General features: G+C 40.1%; 1 protein-coding gene across 1 annotated transcript in view; it reads left to right on the top strand.

Moving 5' to 3' along the window:
* The window catches only part of SNRNP48 (small nuclear ribonucleoprotein U11/U12 subunit 48), a 178392-nt gene that overhangs the window by 121408 nt on the left and 34943 nt on the right, over positions 1-22041 (top strand). The window contains exon 6 of the mRNA XM_078688086.1: positions 1849-1970. Within this exon, the coding sequence (XP_078544212.1) occupies positions 1849-1970 (122 nt within the window). The remainder of the gene's footprint in view (positions 1-1848; positions 1971-22041) is intronic.

Raw genomic sequence — 22041 nt, 5'->3', positions numbered from 1 at the left:
GTCTTAATACTGCCCTCACACCCTTTGCAGTGTCATGCTTCATCATAGGGCCGCATCATACATCCAGGTGCAGGCCAACACTCTAGATGGAGCGCAATGATTTTTTTTTTACGAACAACAGTGGTGAGGGTAGACGTAGTAAGAAAACATAATAGAACACACAAAAGACACGTACAAAAACGTGATACAACTAACAAAGGTTAGGTCTATTCCCCTGTAAGACTGGACCAAATAGTGCAGTACATATACATAAAACAACCTAAGGGTCAACATAAATTATTTTATTCTGTCTGTAAACCCCTGATAGGATTAAAAAATACACTTGGGGAGGTAACGACCCCTATAGCCCCACTGCAGAAACCAACATGTTTCTGCCAATATTAAACCCCCACAAGGGTCGTGCTGGCATTCGCCAGGGTGTTGGTCCCTAGTTAATGGTCCTCACCACAAATCAGGTTTTACCTTTTTTATACGATCTGTGGATCAATATCCAGTTCTTTTATACTGATCCATAGATAGAATAAAAAGGTACAACACCCGACCCTTGTGGGGGCCTAATATTGGCAGAAACATGTTGGTATCTGCAGTGGGGCTATAGGTGTCACTACCTCCCCTTTATACCCCTGAGTGTATTTTTTAATCCTACCGGGGGTTTACAGACAGAATAAAATAATTTATGTTGACCCTTACCTTGTGTAAGTATATGTACTGCACTGTTTGGTCCCGTCTTACAGGGGAATAGACCTCTCCTTTCTTAGTTGTATCACGTTTTTGTACGTGTCTTGTGTGTGTTCTATCACGTTTTCTTACTTTGTCTACCCTCACCACTGTTCTTAGTAAAAAAATAAACCTCATTGCGCTCCATCCAGAGAGTTGGTCTGCACCTGGATGTATGATGCGGCCCTATGATGAAGCATGACACTGCAAAGTGTGTGAGGGCAGTATTAAGACATTTTTTGTCTTCCCATTGGTTATCTTGGGTTTGAGTAGATATGAGATTTACCCTTCCCATGTAGACAGCCTCATGATTTGTAGCTCCAGCCTACCTTGGATCCCAGGGGATAGGATATTGTTTTTAGTACTTATCTGTTGAGTGAGATTTAAGTAGAGGGTAGGGAGTCGGAGAAGTCTTAGTCCCTTGTCTCTTCTTTAATGTGTTTTTTCACTGTCCGCACAGAGCCATCAGAGCAATGAGTGAAACTCAGGTTTTCTTTTTAAGTGAACCACATATCTCAAAAAACATTAACAAAAACCAAAACAAAATAAAAAGAAGAAAAAACCCACGCAACAAGTCCCCCCTCCCTTCCCTGGTCCATAGGTCCACACAATACAGTAGGGTTTAGGAAAATAAAGTTGCGTACACCATCTAAATTGTAAAAAAATAAAAAATAAATAACAAAGGGGTATCTCGTTCAGGCCAAATAATTACTCTGAATGATTGTGTTTTAGGTGACAAGTAAGATGCTCCTCTCAGCTGTTTAGTGTATTTTTGTGCTTCATAATTTACGTGTTCATTGTTTTATAATTGATGTGGCTAGGCTAAAATTATTTAAGTGAAAAGAACTGTTCTTGGATTTGACCATACACTGTCTCAGAACTGAACTTTCTCTTTATGTAAGCCTTCAAACATTGTTTGACTTTCTGAGAAGAGAGAAGCACACAACACTAAAATGTAGTAGGTATGCTGGATAAAAATCGCATCTACTCCTCCCTCTATGGCTGAGTCTGCCAATCGTCCTCAACAAAGTTTTCTTCTTTGTTTCTGGGCATTTTACACTTTTAAATGTTGACCTGCGTTGTACGTGAAATTAAAGAGCATATTTGTTATCTTTTGTCATTTCATACCAGACGGCGAAGAAAAGACCCCAAAATCTCATCTAGAATTGCTGGCAGAAATGAGGGATTATAAGAGGCGGCGCCAGTCCTACAGAGCAAAGAATGTACACATAACAAAGAAATCTTACACTGAGGTGAGTCTTGCTTGTATTAAGAGTTATGCCCCAATAGTGGTATGTGTTTGGTTTGCAATTTACCTTTGAAGGATAGAATAGTAATTGTCAGTGCCAGAATACCCTTGCGCATAATATTGCACTTTATATAAATTCACATAACATTACATAACCTGAGCACAACGGTGGTGTGCCTGATTGAGCCAAAGGTCCATGCACTTATAAAGGGTTCCATCTTTAGGCATTCATGACAAAAATAGGTGAACTGGATCTGTATGCAGTCCTTTAGTCAAAGCATCTCAGCGCCAAGCACCCTAAATTAAAAGTTTGTTATCCAATTTTCGGATTTCATAATTTTATGCTAAGGAGCAAGCCTGGAGCGCATAGTTCACTCCCCTAATATTGTGCGTAGTCCATAAAAAGCTCAATTAACAATTCAAAATACCTTGCATTCTACTTTTCTCTCAATGGTTAACCAAAGCAATTTGTTTATTTCTGACATGGTGTCCTGGCAGTTGGCCATCTAGAAAGTGTCTTGAAGTCGCTTATAGAAGTTTAGATGGCAACAGGACAACTATAGCAATGGCCATTCCAGTCCCATGTAGAAAGTCCTGATCTATAAGTTCTTGGGCCATACCTTTAGGAAGATGTGATGTTTAAAGAACCGAGGTAGTGATTGCTATGCTTTCTGATCGTTCTGATTTACTTCCAGAATAACTGCTTATTATTGAAATAAATGCACACAAGCCCACACCCCAAAGTTCTTAATTCTGGGCGTCAAAGTGGGGACCTGTGCCAATTGTCACATTAAGTGAAGGCTTAGGTTTTTGGGGCAAATGCTTCTACACTCTAGCCCCTTGTCTTAGCTTTGTTCAGTCACAGATTGCTCTCATAAATTACTCTGATGGCTTTCAACAAGGGAGCTACCTTCTTGGTCCTGTTTCGCTAGTCATATACTACAGTGTGTGTTTATATATGACCCACAATGTGGGTTATGTTTATATAACCTTGCCTTCTGTGAACAGCTGTTTGTATGGCTTTTTAATCAACCAATTAAAATAAATTAAAAAACTGGGGTGTTCAAGTTGGTTCTCTCTTTAAAGAGTCTGTTTAGTTAATGTGTCTGCTAAACATCTCCGTAGCAGCCTCTGGCAGGACACTGTTCAGAGGAAGATCAGTTTCGAATCCAGATGGTTTCTTCATTTTATTACGTTTTTCATTTGGCGAGAACATTTGAAATAGGCTAGCATCCACAATGACCTTCCATGGTATCAAACTTCAGGGAGCTCTATTTCAAAATGGGGTGTGAGGGAAATCAAAAATCCCATCTCAGGGGTTTGCACTAACACCTGATCCTTTAAAGCAGCATGAAAAAAAGTTGGCACAGAATCTGTAATCAAGAGAAACATATTTATTAAATTACAACAAGTGAGGCCATGTCACACAGAAGCCGCAGCACTCTGTATGAGATGGTCTGAGGACTGAAGGCCACAGTATCTCTTATATACCCTCACAGGGGCTAAAAAAGGGCAGTACAAGTGCACATAAGAAGAGTTACACACATAGATGGTCATACAGAAAATGCACAGTCGACAAGTAGGAGGAGCTAACAGTTTTGCCAATGCTAGCAAGCACATCCTGACAGTTACAGAATATTAGCAGCTGCAAGCACAACTGAGCATGTGCAAAGTAGGAGGAAGAGGCTAAATATACCGAGCAGAGAACAGCAAGATAGGACTGAGTACATGGTGAGCACATGGCCATCTAAAATGGCTGCCAAATACAAAATGGATTCCATAGAAAGACAAGATAGTCTCTAAATACAGGATGTCTTCTGCTAATGCTTAATCTAATCGCTGCTAAATTACGACAGACGACCCTTTCAGCATTAGCTGAAGACATTCCCATGATCCAGTAAGAACATAGAAAATATTTGTACATTCAATTTCACAATTTATCAATATCCTAATTCATTGCTAGGGGAGCATTTTCCAGTCTAAACATTTCACTAAGGGTATCAGCAGGAATCCAAGAAAAACGGGCATTGGATCATAATAAACATACAGACAGTAGGGGAAAGCAATGGCCACTATTATAAACAGAATTATCATTTTTCTTGGCCTAAGCTAAAGCAAATCCTAAAATCATCTAGTAGACATTTTCAGGGCTCCTATGCATTTCAGTGACTATTCATTTTAAATTTCAGAATAGCTAACAGCTCATATCTAATAAAAACATTTTCCAATTGACTGTTACATTTTCCTTTTATGATGGCTAGAACATCAAGCATATCTGGGACCAGGAGGACCACACAGGGCCATAGGAATTAGGACCAAGAGCTGCAAAGGACTGCTCTTCAAAAATGGGACAACTAAAGGGATACATTATTAACAAAAAGAGGAAGTCCTTGGGGAAATTGAAGCCGTTGTACAACCAACCAGAGGGGGAGTCTTCTCCCTGTGTCCGTTTGAGCCTCACAGGCAGGCTCTTGTTGTTTCCTGCACAACTCGCAACTCAAGAATCACAGTCCAGTTTTAAGGAAAAAAGTCTCTTCTTTCAGGATAGGGCAGTCACCCAACAGGCAAATGCTCTTAGCGATCCTGTCCAGTGTCTCAAACAGTGCACCACTTCTCTTCACTTCAATCTAACAGGCACCAGAGACACAGCACTTGAACCCTAATCTCAAGTCCTTCCCTATCTCCTATATTGCTCTGCTGGCGCACTGCTCATTCGTTGGGGCTACACATTTGCATCCAGTGTACCCAGGTATCTCTTAACCAACAAACAAAGGTGCAAACTTGTATTCACTTTAGGACCAGAAATCAGAGGCCTGATTCTAGGATCTCTGAAGCAACCCTTGTTTCAGAAGGGGTCACCTCAAGCAAAACCTCCTTGCCATTCTGGTCGGTCTGTGACTCTCAGCTAGGCATGATCCACGATTTCTCCTTTCTGATTTGTGACCCCGTCTTTCGCTCAAAACAGTGGCAGGGGTACACACTTAATCACAGGGCTTCCGCCTTCACTGAGGTCCTAGTTGCCAGCAATGTCTGTGCTGGTTACCTTCACTTTGGTTTCAAGCTGCACTGGTGCTGACGCTGACTCCCCAGGCTGAATCTGATGTCTGGGCCCCTCTGGTAGTGGTTTGTACAGCAGCAAATATCTATTGGTGGACAGAACAAATTGTCTTTAGACAAGGCACAGAAACAGTCTATCAACAGAGTGTTAGAAAATACTTCCTAGTCTTGGGATGCCCCATATATTAGCAAGGCACCCAAGAACCACTTCCATCTATCTATGTGAGAGTAAAGAAAAACACAGGCTGGACCTATTGGCAAGTATACAAAAAACAATTCATTGCAGGGGATTTGCAAGCAGGTGGCCTGCAATCTTCAAAGGAGTGGCCATACACCATGGGACTATAGTGATCTAAAACAAAATACTGTCATTGTCATAGAGTACAAAGACAAAAGGTAGTAGGTAAAACAGCACCTCTAGCCTCTTCAATTGGGTTTCCATGTGAGAGCATACCCTCATCCATCTAAAGGTAGACAACTACATAATGGATGTCTTCACACATAGTGGCATTGTCTAAGGGGGTAAGCACACTTTCCTCAATTATTAAGTGCAGGTGTTCCTAAATTCCTTATCTAGAACACCTCAAAAAGAGAAATCACATAATACAGATTATCAGGGACATGTAGACTAATTGTGCGTCAGGTGGACTATACAATACAAAAGCTAATAGCAATGTAGAAACAACAGACAAGAACTAGAGTCCTGGTATTTCTATGATTAGGACACATCTGATCCCACCAAAAATTAAAGCAGCAGGGAAAAAGAACTAAAAACCAAATTAGAATAGGCATTTGAATTTGTCATACTAAATACACGTGAAAGTATCTCCTATTGAGGTGGACAACTGATCTTACTATAATCTATCACTACCCTAACAGTCAGACTAGAAAACATCAGAGTAGGCCTGAAGAAATTTTGAAAACCAGTTTGGTCATACAAAAGGGAATTACACATATTATAGAGGAACCTGATACATCACTGTAGTCTGGAAATGTAAACCTCTAAATGGTGAAAGAAAAACGAAAAAGAAAATAGGACTAGAACACAGCTAAAATCCCCAAAAACTAGGCACAATGTGACATCAATCAGGGGAGAAGCAGCAAAAGAAAAATCTATAGGAAGGACAAAAATTGACTTGGGTGATAATCAAGTTTGGGACATAATGCCAAGAGCATGGGTGATACAAAAAAGTCAAAAATAGTACACATATTATAACTCTACCGCTGGCCACTACACCATCTACGGTAATCTCAGCTAGTGATCCCATTCCTACCTTTCTCGGGGAAAATGAAACCTGGTTTCCTTTTAAGACAGAACATCATTTAACTAATACTATATAGAAATTAGGTCACCTTGCATAAGAGTCACAGATCTATAATTGCTTCCTTAGTTCCAATCAAGGAAATATAAATGTGAGGCTGCCTTTTCCTTAAGGGAAAAGAGCAGTAACGTGAGTAAAGGTGACACACTTTGCTGTATATATTATAACCACATAGGCATTCACTTGGTGAAGTGCTGTCTGTTCTTGCTCACAATATAACAATATCATATATCATAATTTAGTATCAGCAAGTTTTACCACTTAACAAGTTTTAACCACTGTTGCTCAAAGGATATACATAGTCATGTCATCCCATCACAACACAGCAAAACTTACAAAAGCACCAACATGGATCACAAACATACATAATATAGGACATGTCATGCCAAGCCATCAGATATACTTTGCTGTATACCTAAGCACAGAAAAACACAATAGCATGCAACACCATTTCATGCACTTTCTGCACAATAAACACTCCAATAACATTAAAAAAAAACATTCGGGCCCATTTTAATTTTGTCAGACTTATACCTAAATAACACCTTCTTTTAATCCATCCTCACCCCTTTGACAGCAGATCAAGCAGTCAGTGAAGATCAGCTTGTCAAATATAACTTACTGTGTCGCGTCAGACACACAGGAAAAGCAGGGAAAATTCATGGAAGAAATGCAAAAAACATGAAAATGCACAAATAATTCATTTCAAAGAAGTCATGAAAACACATCTTTGTTTCATCATACAGCCAATACTTCACATAACACGCAAAATCTCAAGTGGAACCACCCAGCTTTTGTAAATGTACAAAATCTCTTAAGCAAAAACTCTTTCACAGCCTCTGCGTGTCCCTTACACCAACCCCCCAGGTTAGGCCCTGCTGTTTATAAAAAGCCGTGTCAGGAATGCACTCTTCAAATGTCGACGTGAATGGCTCCTTTGCGTGACGCTTTTCCAAGCAATCACTTCACCATTTGTTGTCACATACTCCTAAGCCCCCACCACACTGACCTAAAGGTCAAAATCTGGCTGGAGCACCAAGCTTTCTTGTAACCTCCCAGTGAAACTGACAAAGACAATAAGTCTCTGCAAGTCTGTGCAATAATCAACCCTATTTAAAAAAAGACATTTTAAATATATTACTTCTTTTAGAGAACTACAATTTATTTATTCTCAGAGCCTGTGAATAATTTATGGAACATAACACACCATACCAGCTTCATAATAAATGTGTGTCACTATCCCATGCAATATTGTATCAACCTTAAATAAATAAATGGCTCAGTAGGCCCCGCTGAAATCAAAACTTTCAACCCTGATATTAAACATAAGCCTCTGCGCTGGGCACATTAACTCACTAAGCTATGAAAAAGCAAACGTGCACATTTGTATTATACTTGAATGTATACATTCACTGAAGCCTAAGGCACTATAAAACTAGTTTAAATGGCAAGAAAGCCTTTTAAAATGGTCTATTTAACTCAATATCGTTTTTGCAATTTGAGGTACTTAAAAATAAATAACCTATAATTGTGTTACATATTAATCATCCTCAAAATGTTCTTTAGAGATTGCAGAAATCGGACTTAGACATATCTCATGTAAATCTTTTTTTTTTAAAAATGAGTTCTTACGCCTGCGCCAAGTGAAGGTCCCATACATAAATGTCCTCATTATGCAGTACTGCACAACTTAAATTAAATTATAATGCTAGGAGGTCACAGTATGAGTATTAAGCTTTATGAATATCAAAAAACGATTTTAAAAAGCACTTATTTTTTTTTCAAAATTTTTTTTATGTCATAATTCAAAATTACTCTCCATATTTCGTTTTTGTAATAATCCTATATTTAAAACCAAGCTGCATCCCTATCATAAATCTGCCCCTTGCTTATGTTTTTAGAGCAACTATTCACAAGCCTAAGTACATAAGCTCAATTTTAAATATACGACAACTTCGCGCCACTTTTGTTTGAAAAGGACAATGATTTTAGCAACAGAGCCAGACATGTGCTGACGAGAAAAATGCTAAAAGAGAAGGAAAACCGAAATTGAAATGTCTGTCTGTGATACAAATAATCAACCTTATTTTTGTAAACCTTGCTTTCAAAATAACACTCTGAGATGCAAAGTTGCACGTTTAACTAAGGAAGAAGTCCTGGCTAAATAAACGAGGCCTGCGAAAATAACAGCTGTGCCCTTGACGGCAGGCCCTACCCAGTGTTAAATTTCCTGGAGGCAGCCTTACTAAAAACAGACATTCCAAGCTTTGAAATGCCTGTTTAAGAATACATATTTTAAGTTCAGAAAAACTCACTCCAGCTAAACTGTTTTGCCTGTTAACATCTAATGCGATGTATAGGAGTAAACATGTTATGAGAGTGTCGTCTACAAAAACACACAATTTCATTTTTCTGCTGTAGGCCTTTAATATTCCTAGTGAATAAGAATTTTAAGTTTATCCCTTAAACATTTAACAATTGTACATGTGCGCTATTCCTTACCCTATAACTTTAAGGAGAAACATATAGTTATGTTTAGCACATCACATAGGTCATTCCTGAATTTCTATCGAATTTTTATCCAATATTAATTAATCTAACAGTATGTTGAACAGACTGAAAACATCAAAAATAACCAAAAAATACATATGAGCTCAGTTCAGACATAAACAGAAAAGGGGTAAAACACAAAAGACACACAATACAGCGCGCTTTAGCCATGTTTCATAAATAGCGACGACGCAATGTACAAGCAAAAGTTACATGAATGGAAAAACCCCACAAACCAGCTAGACATTTAAACACACCTTTTAAACCATGGGTCAACACTAAAGCCAGAAACAAGACAGCCCGCAGACTGCATCCAAACCACCTATGTAAATTCCAGTTGTAAGTCATATTTACAAGGAGAAACCCTATTCTCAACAGTATTCTAAAAACTGAAGTAGAAATACTCTCAATTCACTAATTCAGGCTGGCAGAACACCAAAAACCGCTCTGCATATCTTCATACATAAAATTGCACAGAACAAAGGATCCTCATGTGTATTATGGGCATATTTAAATTCTCTGGGGAAAAATTTCACCAAGGAAGAAATATGTTTTCATACCTTAAAACCTATTTTAAGTTTTCCCTCTAGGGGAAGCCGGCTAATTCAATTCATATCTCACTATGGTACCTCTCATAAAACTACACATTTTACATGTGAGTTTGGAACAGGCATGCAAACAAACATAATGCAAAATATGCATTATCATAATCTAAAATGGCACTTAATCATTGCGCCGCTCATAACCATAAATGGAGAAACATCTCCACATTACCTGCCTACATGTGTTGCAACGCATATATCACATAATCCATATAATAAATATGATCGATCATCCATACATATCCATATCCATAAGCCACAGCAAGCATATCCTAAAACTGCCTTGCGAGTCACTGGCTACCATAAGCTCACAGTAATTACCATACAATGGTTCTTACCAAGCACGAGCGTCCAGGTTCTATCTGCCAAGTTTTGAATGACCTAACAGTCTTTTCCTTTGAAATACTCACGCCAAATATGTTCTCAGTCAGGGGTGCCATCATATGGAGGATCAAAAATCAGTAAGATCAGAAGTAGACTGGGCTACAGAGACTAAGAACCCCCAGAATTGGTACCTCCTTTAGTAGAATCCTGCCTTGTCTTCCTCAGTAAACTTCTGTCTCCTGACCGCTCCTTCAGATAGTCACCGCTCTGATGAGCCCCAAGTTGGCGCGCCAAATGAGGGAAATCAAAAATCCCATCTCAGGGGTTTGCACTAACACCTGATCCTTTAAAGCAGCATGAAAAAAGTTGGCACAGAATCTGTAATCAAGAGAAACATATTTATTAAATTACAACAAGTGAGGCCATGTCACACAGAAGCCGCAGCACTCTGTATGAGATGGTCTGAGGACTGAAGGCCACAGTATCTCTTATATACCCTCACAGGGGCTAAAAAAGGGCAGTACAAGTGCACATAAGAAGAGTTACACACATAGATGGTCATACAGAAAATGCACAGTCGACAAGTAGGAGGAGCTAACAGTTTTGCCAATGCTAGCAAGCACATCCTGACAGTTACAGAATATTAGCAGCTGCAAGCACAACTGAGCATGTGCAAAGTAGGAGGAAGAGGCTAAATATACCGAGCAGAGAACAGCAAGATAGGACTGAGTACATGGTGAGCACATGGCCATCTAAAATGGCTGCCAAATACAAAATGGATTCCATAGAAAGACAAGATAGTCTCTAAATACAGGATGTCTTCTGCTAATGCTTAATCTAATCGCTGCTAAATTACGACAGGTGCTTCCGGTCAAAATTTTAGTTGTCACCCAGTGACCCCAAATCCTTGATACGTCCAAATATAAACTGATGATTGAGGATAGGGCAAACACAGATTTGAATAGAATATGCATCTAGCGTTGTAAATGCTATTCAGGTTTTTGAAACCGTCCTGGAATTAATCTGTGAAAATACAGGCAGGATGCAACCCTAAGGCCTTGGGTGATGATAAAAATCCTCTCTGGCCCGCTGGTGCTGCATGGGCCAGATACAGGCCTAGCAGGAAATCGGGACGTTCTGAATAGTGTATGCTTGCCTTTTTTCTTGTGAATGGGACTTCAGCTCTTCGACATCTGTTTATGTTTTTAAGAAAATTATTGGCCATTATTGTCAGCTGGACTGCAATAATCTTGTCACTACAGAACAAGTCATTATCTAAAGGTGCACCAAAACATTTGTCAGTTGATCTTTATGAAGCTTGAGGCGTGTCCTTTTATTCTTCTTGCAGATATGCTGTATTTTCTGCTGCAAGAGCCCCATGTTGCAAGTTCATTGACCAGAGTGCTACTTGATGGACATGTTGCTCAGCAGTGGAGTGCTAGACTCTGATGGGGCCCTCCTCACAAGTTGCGTTTTCCTGTCAAAAGTCAAAACAAGCTTTATTCGGTATATAAAAAAAATCCATAAAAGCATTCTACATAATAAAAACAAATGGAGAGTAATACTACAACAATAAAAAAAAATACATCTATTTACAATCCCCTAATAATGATAAACATTTCATGGAGGACATTGGACTACAATGGCCTTAAAAAGGGTACATGAAATATTTTACAAAAATAACCAGTATTTAGTAAACTAATCAGCTGCATAGACAAGTGATTCCAAATATGAAAGCTTTTCCCGTAGTTTAATAGCTAATTGAGCAAAAGCAATTACCTCGTTGCAAGTCGCGACATGATCTAAATTACAAATAAAGTAAACAGTGATTTTATAGGAGTATAACTTGTTAGAAATAAACAGTGGGCGTAAGATTAGTTTCCTGAGGTCCCTATACAAGTTACAAAATAGTACAAAGTGCAATGTGCTTTGGGCAGATTTACCATCACAAGGGCACATTGGGAGGTGTGCACACCATTTGCCCATCTTAGGGATGCTATCTGAAAGTCCAATGTTCTTATCCTTAGTCTAGTCAAATAAAATCTGTGTTGTGTATTCCTGATAAATACAAGATAGGGTTGGATGCCCAAAGAAATGGGCACTTCACAGTATGATATGACATTTGATTTGGCACACAACCCGGCTACCCTTTTTATTTCCCTAGACCCAAGGAGTCTAGTTTTAAGCTCCACCTTACTGAAGTTCTCAATAATCATTGGGTCTCTAAAAGCGGTATACACATCACACTCAATTAGGAGATCATGGACATATTTTAACCCCTTCCACGCTAATGACAAAGCCAGCTCGTCATGGGCGTTACCTGCGCTGCACTCATGACAAGCTGGCTTTGTCATGTAAAGTGTGATTTATGAACATCCAGCGCACAGCGGGAAAACCCGCTAGCGCTGTAGTGGTTAACCATGGTATTTTCTACGTGTGGTCAAGATATAAACAGTCATATATTATCTCCTTGGTAAAGTAAGTTTCTTCCTTTGTCCAGATTCGATGCCATAAGTTTATAGTAGATACACTAATCAGATCACTTAAAAAGGGGACATCTGTTTCTCTATGGACTATGTAGGTAGCCGTGGAATTAGTACAGATACCACTCCACGTAAAAATGTATTTTCCATTGTTGGCAATATGGAGGTATCTGCCATCCCCCATAGCGCACCACCCGAGCATACCCCAGATATGCATTTACTCCCATAAAGTTTTAAAATCTCTCTCACAGGCTTATTACCTATTTTTTGTGAGAATCTAAAAATAGCCTCACTTGTCCTTAAAAATTTCAGTTCACTTCAATTGATATGTGAATTCCACGTACCCTTACAATTAAAAAAAGTCCTAAATAGGAGAACGTCGAAATATTTTCAACTGGTGCACCATTTATGAAGTGGGTACTACGTTTCGTTGTTTTTCCCACAAGTCATAACCAGAGTCTTGGACAAATTGATCGCTAGATCTTTATCAGTCATAAACTTTGTAAAATTATCGATCAAAAGCTGAAGGCCATTTGCAGTCCTGGAAATCAGGACCGCGTCATCCGCATATAATAATACGGGTGTTATACATTTACCTACAATGGGTGCATCGGCATTTAGACCCTGCAGTAAAAGATCAACTCCATTTATATATAATGGAAAATAAGTGGTGCAAGGACACAGCCTTGTCTAATCCCTCGGGTAACTCTAATGTGCGTTGTGCATTCCCCATTTAGTCCATATCGTATCTTTGATGTTAGATGGGCATAGATTTGACAAAAGGCTAATGATGTTATTTGGGGCACCCATCCCTTCCAGCGTTTGCCATAACATGGTATTGTTTACTAGATCAAACGCGCTGGAGAGATCAACAAAACAAAGGTCGAGAGAACTCACCTTTGCACAGGTATATTTCCCTATAAGCAAGTCCAAGTTTATGCATTGTTCAACCGTACCGATTGCCATTCTGAAACCGTATTGTGATTGTTATTTTATTCCCCTCCTTCACCCAACACTCCAGCCTGGCAAGCAGAACTCTGCCCATAAGTTTGAATGTGGAGTCTAGGAGGGAAATCGGTCGGTAACATTTAGCACTAGCTCTATTTCCCTTTCTAAAAATTGGGACAATCACACTTTCAGCCCATGTTGCAGGCAATGCCCAGTCAGTGACAGCATTTCAAAAGTTAACTAAAATAGGGGACCAAAACTTAATATTATGTTTAAAAATGTCTATTGGGACCCCGTCCGGACCAGCAGCCTTCCCACTTGCACTATCTTGTAGAGCAATTCCAATCTCATCTACCGTATTAGCATCAATTTTACTAATTTTTAACCAGATATTGCCACCCTCATCCTTGTTATTGCGGCATTTGGTGGGGTTTAAAATTCCCTCAAAATGCAGCAACCAATCTTTTGGTAACACCACTGTATCAATCCCTGCCGAAGAGGCATCTTTAAACAGGGGTTGATCTATGGTTTTCCAGAAGAGTGCAATTTTTAGTTTCAGCTGCCTGGACTAGATTTTCCCAGGCAATCTCTTATCTCTATTTTCCTTGCAAGTAAAGCTTGTTTATTACATTTTCTAAGGTCTCTAATTTTTCCCCCATTTCTAGGTTTAACCTTCAATTCATCTTTCAATACTCTATTCAATTTAGAGCATTCCTGGTTAAACCATCGTGGGCAAAGAGCCTTTTTATTTCTATAGTTCTTGTTTTTTAAACCCAAAAACGCATCTATACCTATTGAAATATTATTAAATGCAGTAACAACCTTAACATTATCAGAAGATTAATCTAAACCGGTTTTAATGTCTTAGTTGTTACTTTCAATTACATTTTCCATAAAACGATCAGGGTTAACACCAGACCACTTAATAGAAATCCCGTTTTTGCCTTGGGTTCTTATATCGACTGTCAAAGAGCCTTTTTTCCGGTAGAATATAAACTTGATTTTAACGGTAAGAGCAGGGGATTGTGGCCACTAAATAAACTATGCAAAATAATGCAATCGTTCACAAAGGGCCTACTGTTCCTTGACATCAGGAAATGGTCAATACATGAAGATGATCTAGCACCCTCATAAGTATATAGATCAGCGGCCCCGTCATTGTCACCCAACTTCATTACTTCCAACCCGTATTTATACGTAACACAATTAAGTGATTCACCATAGGGAGTGTGTAGGAAATGGGTGATATGGTCCCCTGAGTCGTCCGTATGACCACATAGGTCCAATGTCGATGCCTTGCACAATTCAATGTTTAAAAATTTCCTCCCCATTTCAGTATATTCTCATCCTCCAACCTATTCAAAAAGGTATCAAGTACCTCCTCTAGCATAGTAACTATTCCCACTCTAGTGTTATTGAAGATATTATTATAGTAATTAACAATTAAAATATTTTGCTTTCCTTTTACACTAAATAGTACAAACTGGAAGTGATGTGAATTAATAAGAAGACTTTAAGTAGGGGGAAACCATGCATGTGGCCAGTCAATGGCTCTTAATTAATAGTACTGAATGCAGAAGTCCAACGGTGGACTCCAGATGCCGCACAAACCCCTATTTGTTCCCAAAGTATCTTGTAATGTTCGTGTTCGTATGATGTGCATACACAACTCCTGTACCCACCGTTGAAAGGTACAACCCGTAGACGAGAAAGAAGAATTGCAGAGACAGTGGAGTGGTGCACTGCCCAGATATCCAAGAGTTAATAATGAAGCTCAATCAGTTCCTTCGTAGAAAAAAGTCTTTAATCAGATAAAGCCAATGTAAAACAACAGCCAACGTGTTTCGTTCTGGAAAGAACTTTGTCAGGGCAAATGATTGTTGGATGAATATCCCACTATGTGATTGTTTTCAGAAGTTGAAGGAGTAAGTTTTTCCTATACTTGAAATATCGATACAAGGGCCACCATGATAATGGCCAGAACAAGGCACTGAAAGCTGTGCTTCATTATTAACTCTTGGATATTTGGGTAGTGCACCACTCCATTTTCTCTGCGGCTCTTAATTAATATACTTCTCCTGTGCCGAATTTCTCTACTGGTTCCAATCACAGTGCATATTGGTAACTGTGGTCCCCTAATGTGTACGTACACATTACTTCACATAGAATGAGAAAAGGTTAGAAATTATGATTTTACTCAAGCTTGATGCATTTGTTGTCTTTGCAACATATTCATGAAAGTATACTCTGTGAACATTGTATTTGTGCAACTACTCCATGTCGTAAACATACCACTACATTCTATGTATGCGTAAAGACAAAGAGTGCTGTCAGTCCATAATGTTTTGTATGTCACTTCTGTTGTTGTGGCACTTTAGCCCTGTAGCTTGGAACACCATGTGCTGCCGCACCATTCGGTATCTGCTAATTGTGTAAATATTTTCAACTATTTTATATTGAGAAGGAAACATTTTTGTTCACATTTCAGTCGCTGTGCAAATTAACATTACAATGACTAGTATATATATTACGTTCACGTTAAATGTGATTGCAGTGCATATGACAGTTGGGTTTTTAGAAGTATTCTGTTTCCCCAGTCTTTCCTTTGCATAACGGGAAAATTAAAGGGTACTCCAAATGTAAAGCGCTCTGATATCCTTCGGGATCAAGTTCGCGCTATATAAAACTTTATAAATATATTTAAAAAAAAAAAAGATTTTCTTTAGAATCAAAGGGGAGGTTACAGAAAGTAAAACAGCCAAGCCTCCGCTAGCTCTCCCAGCCTTGATGGATTTGCTTTGGTAAAAATGGTTTTAAAACCATTTACATAAAAAGGTTCTATAAGCCAGGTTTCATGTATTAGAATCAAGTCCTGATTTAGTATTTGATTTAGCCATAATGGTTTGAATAATTTATTTTTAACCCCTGCTACATTCCACGAAAGGAATTGCAACAAACCAGCGGGTTGGGAATCTACCAGGTCGGTACCGGGGCAGTTACTTAACAGGGTGGATTCTCCATTGGTACCAAGCGATGTACATTCTGTCACTTGTGTATTTTCCAGTCTAATCGTGTGGGTGAGAGAATTACATTCTGCTAGCACGTTCTTAAAACTAGAAGGGGTACATCTCAACCGGTTAATTATACACAGCTATTCGAAGAACTTTCGACCAGCTTAAGGCCGTCCATAGATGTGGTTGTTGAGTTTAGTCAATCTACATCACTACGGCTTCATAAAAGTTCAAACCTATTTGGCATGAGTGGAATTATTTCATTATTGGCGCTGTATCATACTCTGCTGTGTTATAGCTGTCTCTCCATTCCCGGTCTGTAAAAGTAACCAAGTGGTAGTGCAGTGATCATGGAGTGATCATGTTCTCTTGACCCTCTTTGCTTCATTTAAATCTCAACTAGCAAATGAGCCACCAAGTCTGGATTTCGAAAGTTTACTACGATACAATCTCCCTCGCAGCTTTTTTCCATGCTACCCACCCAGCTCACTCTTGTAAGCATTATTATTTCTCAATGGCAGAGAAGCGCAATGTTACGAGTATTGACAGAGAACCAATGTACCACACGATTTTTCAAAGATCCCCATGTTTCTATAAGATTTTCAGCTAATTGGGGGACATATTTTAATTCAATGACATAGGGTGTGGCCTGTGGAGGTAAATTTAGAGAAAAACCCCGGTACTTCTTAGGCTGTTGGAAGGTTTAGAGACCAGACTCCTTAATAAGATGTTTTTGGAAATTCCGATTTGCCCCTTTATCCCTATTACACAGGCTGGATGAGCCAGATTATCCCACCACATGATTCTTGGTGTGTTTATCAGATGCCACCTTCCCTGTTTCATTTACAATTGCTTTACTTTTGTCAGGTATAGGTTGCTTGTCAAAGTCTCTCTTTGGCAGGGCTTCTGTGCATTATCTACTGGAGTTTTGTTGTCTGAGATCTGTAATCAGTTCAGCGAGTTGACAAATATCCTTTTGTACAGATTTTATTTCAGACATAATACGTTGTTCGATAGTGTCAATTTTCCCATGCAATTTCTTAGAGTATCAATACCAGCCATGTTTGATAGTGGGTCCCCTTCTCCAGTCCCTATCCCCCTTTCATCAGAACCTGTACTTTTTCCTCTTTTAGGTTTAGATTTCTTAGGACTGGGCTTAGGGCTGGACTTTACTGATGCAGAGTGTTGTTTACTCCTCTTGGCCGGTGGTGAGGCATGATCAATTGCATCTGATACTGTAGAAATTTCCAGTGGGGAATTTAATACACATGGGCCCACTATTTTTGGAGGATTAGCTTTGGGGGTATCAAGACCGTCACTCTGTTTACTATTATTTCTTTGGTCATGAGTCTGGGCTCCGACACCGTGCTCTTGCGTTTTCCTGTCATAATCCGTATCCTTGTGACAGTAGTTCTAGTTTCACTGGGTCCTGATCACCACCTGGTGAAGCTCCTGCAGGGATGGGGCAGCAGCTGTGGGCAAAAACACAGCCTGGCCCACTGCCAGAACACTACAGCAGCATGCTGAGATGGGAAGAAATGCTTCCCATAACCTACCCTAGCATTCTTGGATGCTGTGCCCCCTCACCTCTCAGCCCTGGCCCCCACGGCCCATCTTTGTGAATGTGTAACCTGCTCTAAGCAAGCAGAGTAGATCAATTAACTATCCCCTTACTTGAGGAAGGGTTGAAAAGGATCTTGCTCCTTACTCCATGATCAAAAGATTTAATTCCTGTATTTTGGTGAGGCGACTACCAAGAATCTGGAGATTCCGGTCTCTTATTATCTCCAGATCAAAATTACAAACTCTTAACGAGGCCCTAAATGCTTGGGCTGGTGCTTTTAATGTAGGTGAGTACATAACCAGACCTCAATAGTACTAATGGTTTTGTGGCAGCTGACTGTTTGGGGGAAAGGTTTGGGAAGAAGCACAGACGTGTTTGTGATATCCTTGGGAAGATGGCATACTTGGCTCTTCCTGGTACATTTTTATTGTAACTCATTACTGGAGCCCATTAATTATTTGAAAGTGTGGAGTGTATGTAGAGGTGCTGCAGTACGTTAAGAAGGGTACCCATTTTGGGGTCACATACAATGTTCGTAGAACACCTAAAGTGGAAGGGTGCTCAGTAGTGTTAGTCTGCTCACTTCCTGCATGCCCACTTTCTCTGCTCCTTAGATTCCCTCTTCAGTCATTTTTAAAGACCAGTGCACTGGCCTGGAGTCATTCTTAAGAGAGACATTTTGTTGCTCTTGGCTCTCAATTATCATATCTTGTCATGTCATATCTTGACCGGCTGGAGATAGAACAGTTGAGCAAGTATGGTAGCATGGCTAGGAGCACATTTTTTGCATTTTTGTACACAGCAGAAACCCTCTGCCTGGCATCCAAAAAAACATGAAGGTGATGGTTTCACCCAGTAATGGTTTCCATTGAGTTTTGCCAGCTGATTATAAAATGCCCTTTGCTCTGATTGCAAATGTGTGGAGTGAAATTTAAATCCGATTGGACATTTGGTTGTGGAACTGTCTCCAGAATTCGATATAAACTGGCCCTTTCAGCAATCCTTTGTTCACCTTTCACTTGAACCTCAATCCAGAATGGACAGGAACAGAGACGAAACGTTGGCTGTCTTTTTAAGAGAGAATGACGACATTTGTATAACTTTGGAAAAGATCTGTGCTTCTGAGCCATGCTGAGGACCTGCTTAGTTCCTGCCTTGCGCTGTCAGCGTCCAAGATCCATACTGCCTTGAGGTAGTTGCACTGCTAAGTTGAACTAAAACTGGAGGTATTGCCATTAGAATAACAACGCCACTTTTTTAACAGAAACACTCCTGATCTATTTTTCCTTTGAATTCTAAACTGCTCCCTTCCTTTAGCCTGGAGCTCCACCTTGTGGCCTAATCCTGAACTTCGTCCCCCTATATTTATTTTATCCTACACGTCCTGTTAATTTTTCGATCTGCCCCTCATATGCTTTTTATGGTTTTACTTTTGATGTTTCTAACTAGCGCCAGTTACAATATGTCTTATGTGTTTTTTTACCCCTTTAGTTATCATTCACTGCCAATCTTGTAGTGAATTTTTGTGTCAACCTCGATACAACCTCCTATTCCTTTGCCTTCCTAGCCCTCTAGGTTTTCTCATCTGATCCCCTTTTTTACACTATGGCCCATGCCCTCCTTTTGTGTATTTGTGCTATGATTATTTGATTCGCTGGACTGCTTTTTAACAATGCACCCAACTTGGGAATATGTGCAGTTTGATGACCCGGTACTTTTGTTCCTGAGCCTAGCGATCCTCACCTTATGTAGCTTTGCGGGGATTGATTGTTTGCTTTGCTGGGGATATTTCAACATTGCTTTAATTTTGCTCCCCCCATATGTAGCGGTGATGTGATTTGTTTGTTTTGCTGCACTTTATTCTGCTCACTTCCTTCGTACTTCACTTAACTCATATTCTCTTGACTCCGGCCCCTTTCTCTCATATCATCTCACTTTCCCTTTCTTTGTTCTTTTCCTCTGCCGAATTCTCCCCTTACCCTTTACCAACACTGCGTCCTTCCACTCCTCCCTTCCCAAGTCTCTCCCCCCACAGCCGCAACCCACTGCCTCTCCCTTGACTACGCACGTGATTATCTGACTCTCCTCTCCCCTACTTTTTCCTTTGCCCAATATGCCTCCTCTCAATATCCCTTCCCCCTCCCAGGATCTCTCTCTATCTAAACATGGTCCCAACTCCTGGTCCATTCCGTACCCCCCCAATCTTTCTAAACACGCTAGAAAAAAACTCAAACACAACCTCCTCATTCGAAATCCTGATACACTTATTGTTGACAACTATTACAGCCCTACTGCCCCCATTAAAACGAATTACATCTTCTACTCCAAATGCCCCTCTAAATGGAAAAGAATCTTCACACAACATCTCCCAGTCATTAACACCTCCAAAATACCCCATGGCGACAAACTTTCCACCACTCCCTCTCCAACCTTTTGTGGGGAAATCAACATCTCCATTTTCAAAACTGGTAACATCCTCATCCAAGCGTCCGTACCCCATCTTAACACCTTCGAACTCCATTTCAGATCCTTGGCCATCCAACTTTCCAATTCCACCAATAGCCCCCCATACCCTCCACCTCCTCTCTCCCCGCCCCACGAGCCCACCTCTCCCGCCCCTGACCTTTCAACATCCAATGACACTATGCATACGTTGTCACCTATCCCCTCTTTCCTCACTATGACCTCCCCTCTCGATCCTCCCCTCACCCCCTCACTGTCAATCACCCTTGCTCCCAACCAGCCAACCCATTGCCCTCCCTATTACTCCACCCTCCTGGCCCTCTTTCACAGTCTCCCCGTCCATTCCTCCTCCAACCCCCCTCACTCCTCCTCTCCCAAATCATCCTCACTCACGCCGAATCACTACTCCTCACCCAGATTCCCCTTCCATTCCTCCTCCATCCCCCCCTCATTCCTCCCCTCCCAATTCAGCCTCACACCCTCTGAATCACACTACCCCACACCCTTCTTCTCCCAACTCATCCTCTCCCTCCCTGAACTATACTCTTCCCATTATCTCCCCCCCTCACTCCTACACCAATCCGCAACTGTACCTCCTTGCTATCTCCAAACTTCTCTTCCACAGAGGTCTCATCTCCCCTCTACCCCGACATGCCACTCCTTCTCCCTTTTAACTACAGCTCTCCCTGCTCTCCTGCCTGCCTCGGCTCATCCCCTCCTCAGAACAGGCCTCCTGCCTGCATCTGCTCACTGCCTCTTCAGAGCAGAACTCCCCCTGCAGCTAACTCCAAACCCCATTTGTCCTCCTCCCACCCACACTCTATTTACCCCCTCCCTCTTATCTCAAACTCCCTTCGCAACATCGAACTTAACATCTCCACTCTTACCAGAGATCTCTTTCGTCCCAGTTTTATGGTATTTTTTTTTTGTGACATTTCCGTCTGTATTTATCCATATTTTGTTTGCTAATTTTATCTGTATTTATCCATATTTATTTTGGGTTTTGTGGGAAAAAGAAGCTGAAATTAGTATATTTCCATTTATTTGACCTGTAAATATGCACTTATGCTTGAATGCCTACTAAGTTTCATTGCTGTAAACACCGGCAGAAGATACATCAGTGCACTTATAAGAACATTTGCAAATTTCATTATCATCCTTGTGCATATCTACTGCTGTTAAAGCCTCTTTACTAAAATTCCTTTCTTTTTTAGACCCCTTACCTATCAATCCACACAGCTATTGGCCTGGCAGTCATGGCAGACAGTATTTAGAAATACTCAAAAAGCAACCCAATTTCCATTTTTTTCCACATTTAAAAATAAATTCAGATAAGAAAATAAATGTGTTCTGTCTGTATTTATCTGTAAAAATCAGTAAAAACGGAAAGCAGGGAGCCTTAATTTATATTTGACATTTTAGAAGGCCTTGCTCTTTTTTGGGACTCCATTTTTTTATATCAATTCCTTATAATCTTACACAGTATCACTTATTTTCGTATCCACAAATCCTTATTGGCTTGCATTTTAAGAAGTTCTTATTTGGTACTTTAGTTTTGCTTGATCATCTTTCATGTTGAAACATTACATTTTACACATGTTATTACTCCAATTTGTGGTGAAAATTCTTCACTAACTACTTTTTCCCCAATTAAATCTTTCTTAATTTAGTTTAAATTCACATTATTAGACAAGTGCGTTTCTTTTTCCTCTTGCCTAAACCCTTACCCATTTTCATGTATACCTCGCACA

The sequence above is a fragment of the Lissotriton helveticus genome, chromosome 4_1 (genome assembly GCF_964261635.1).
Source record: "Lissotriton helveticus chromosome 4_1, aLisHel1.1, whole genome shotgun sequence".
Classification (NCBI taxonomy): Eukaryota; Metazoa; Chordata; class Amphibia; order Caudata; family Salamandridae; genus Lissotriton; species Lissotriton helveticus.
Note: the sequence above shows the minus strand (reverse complement) of the source record. Positions and strands in the feature narration are given on the sequence as shown.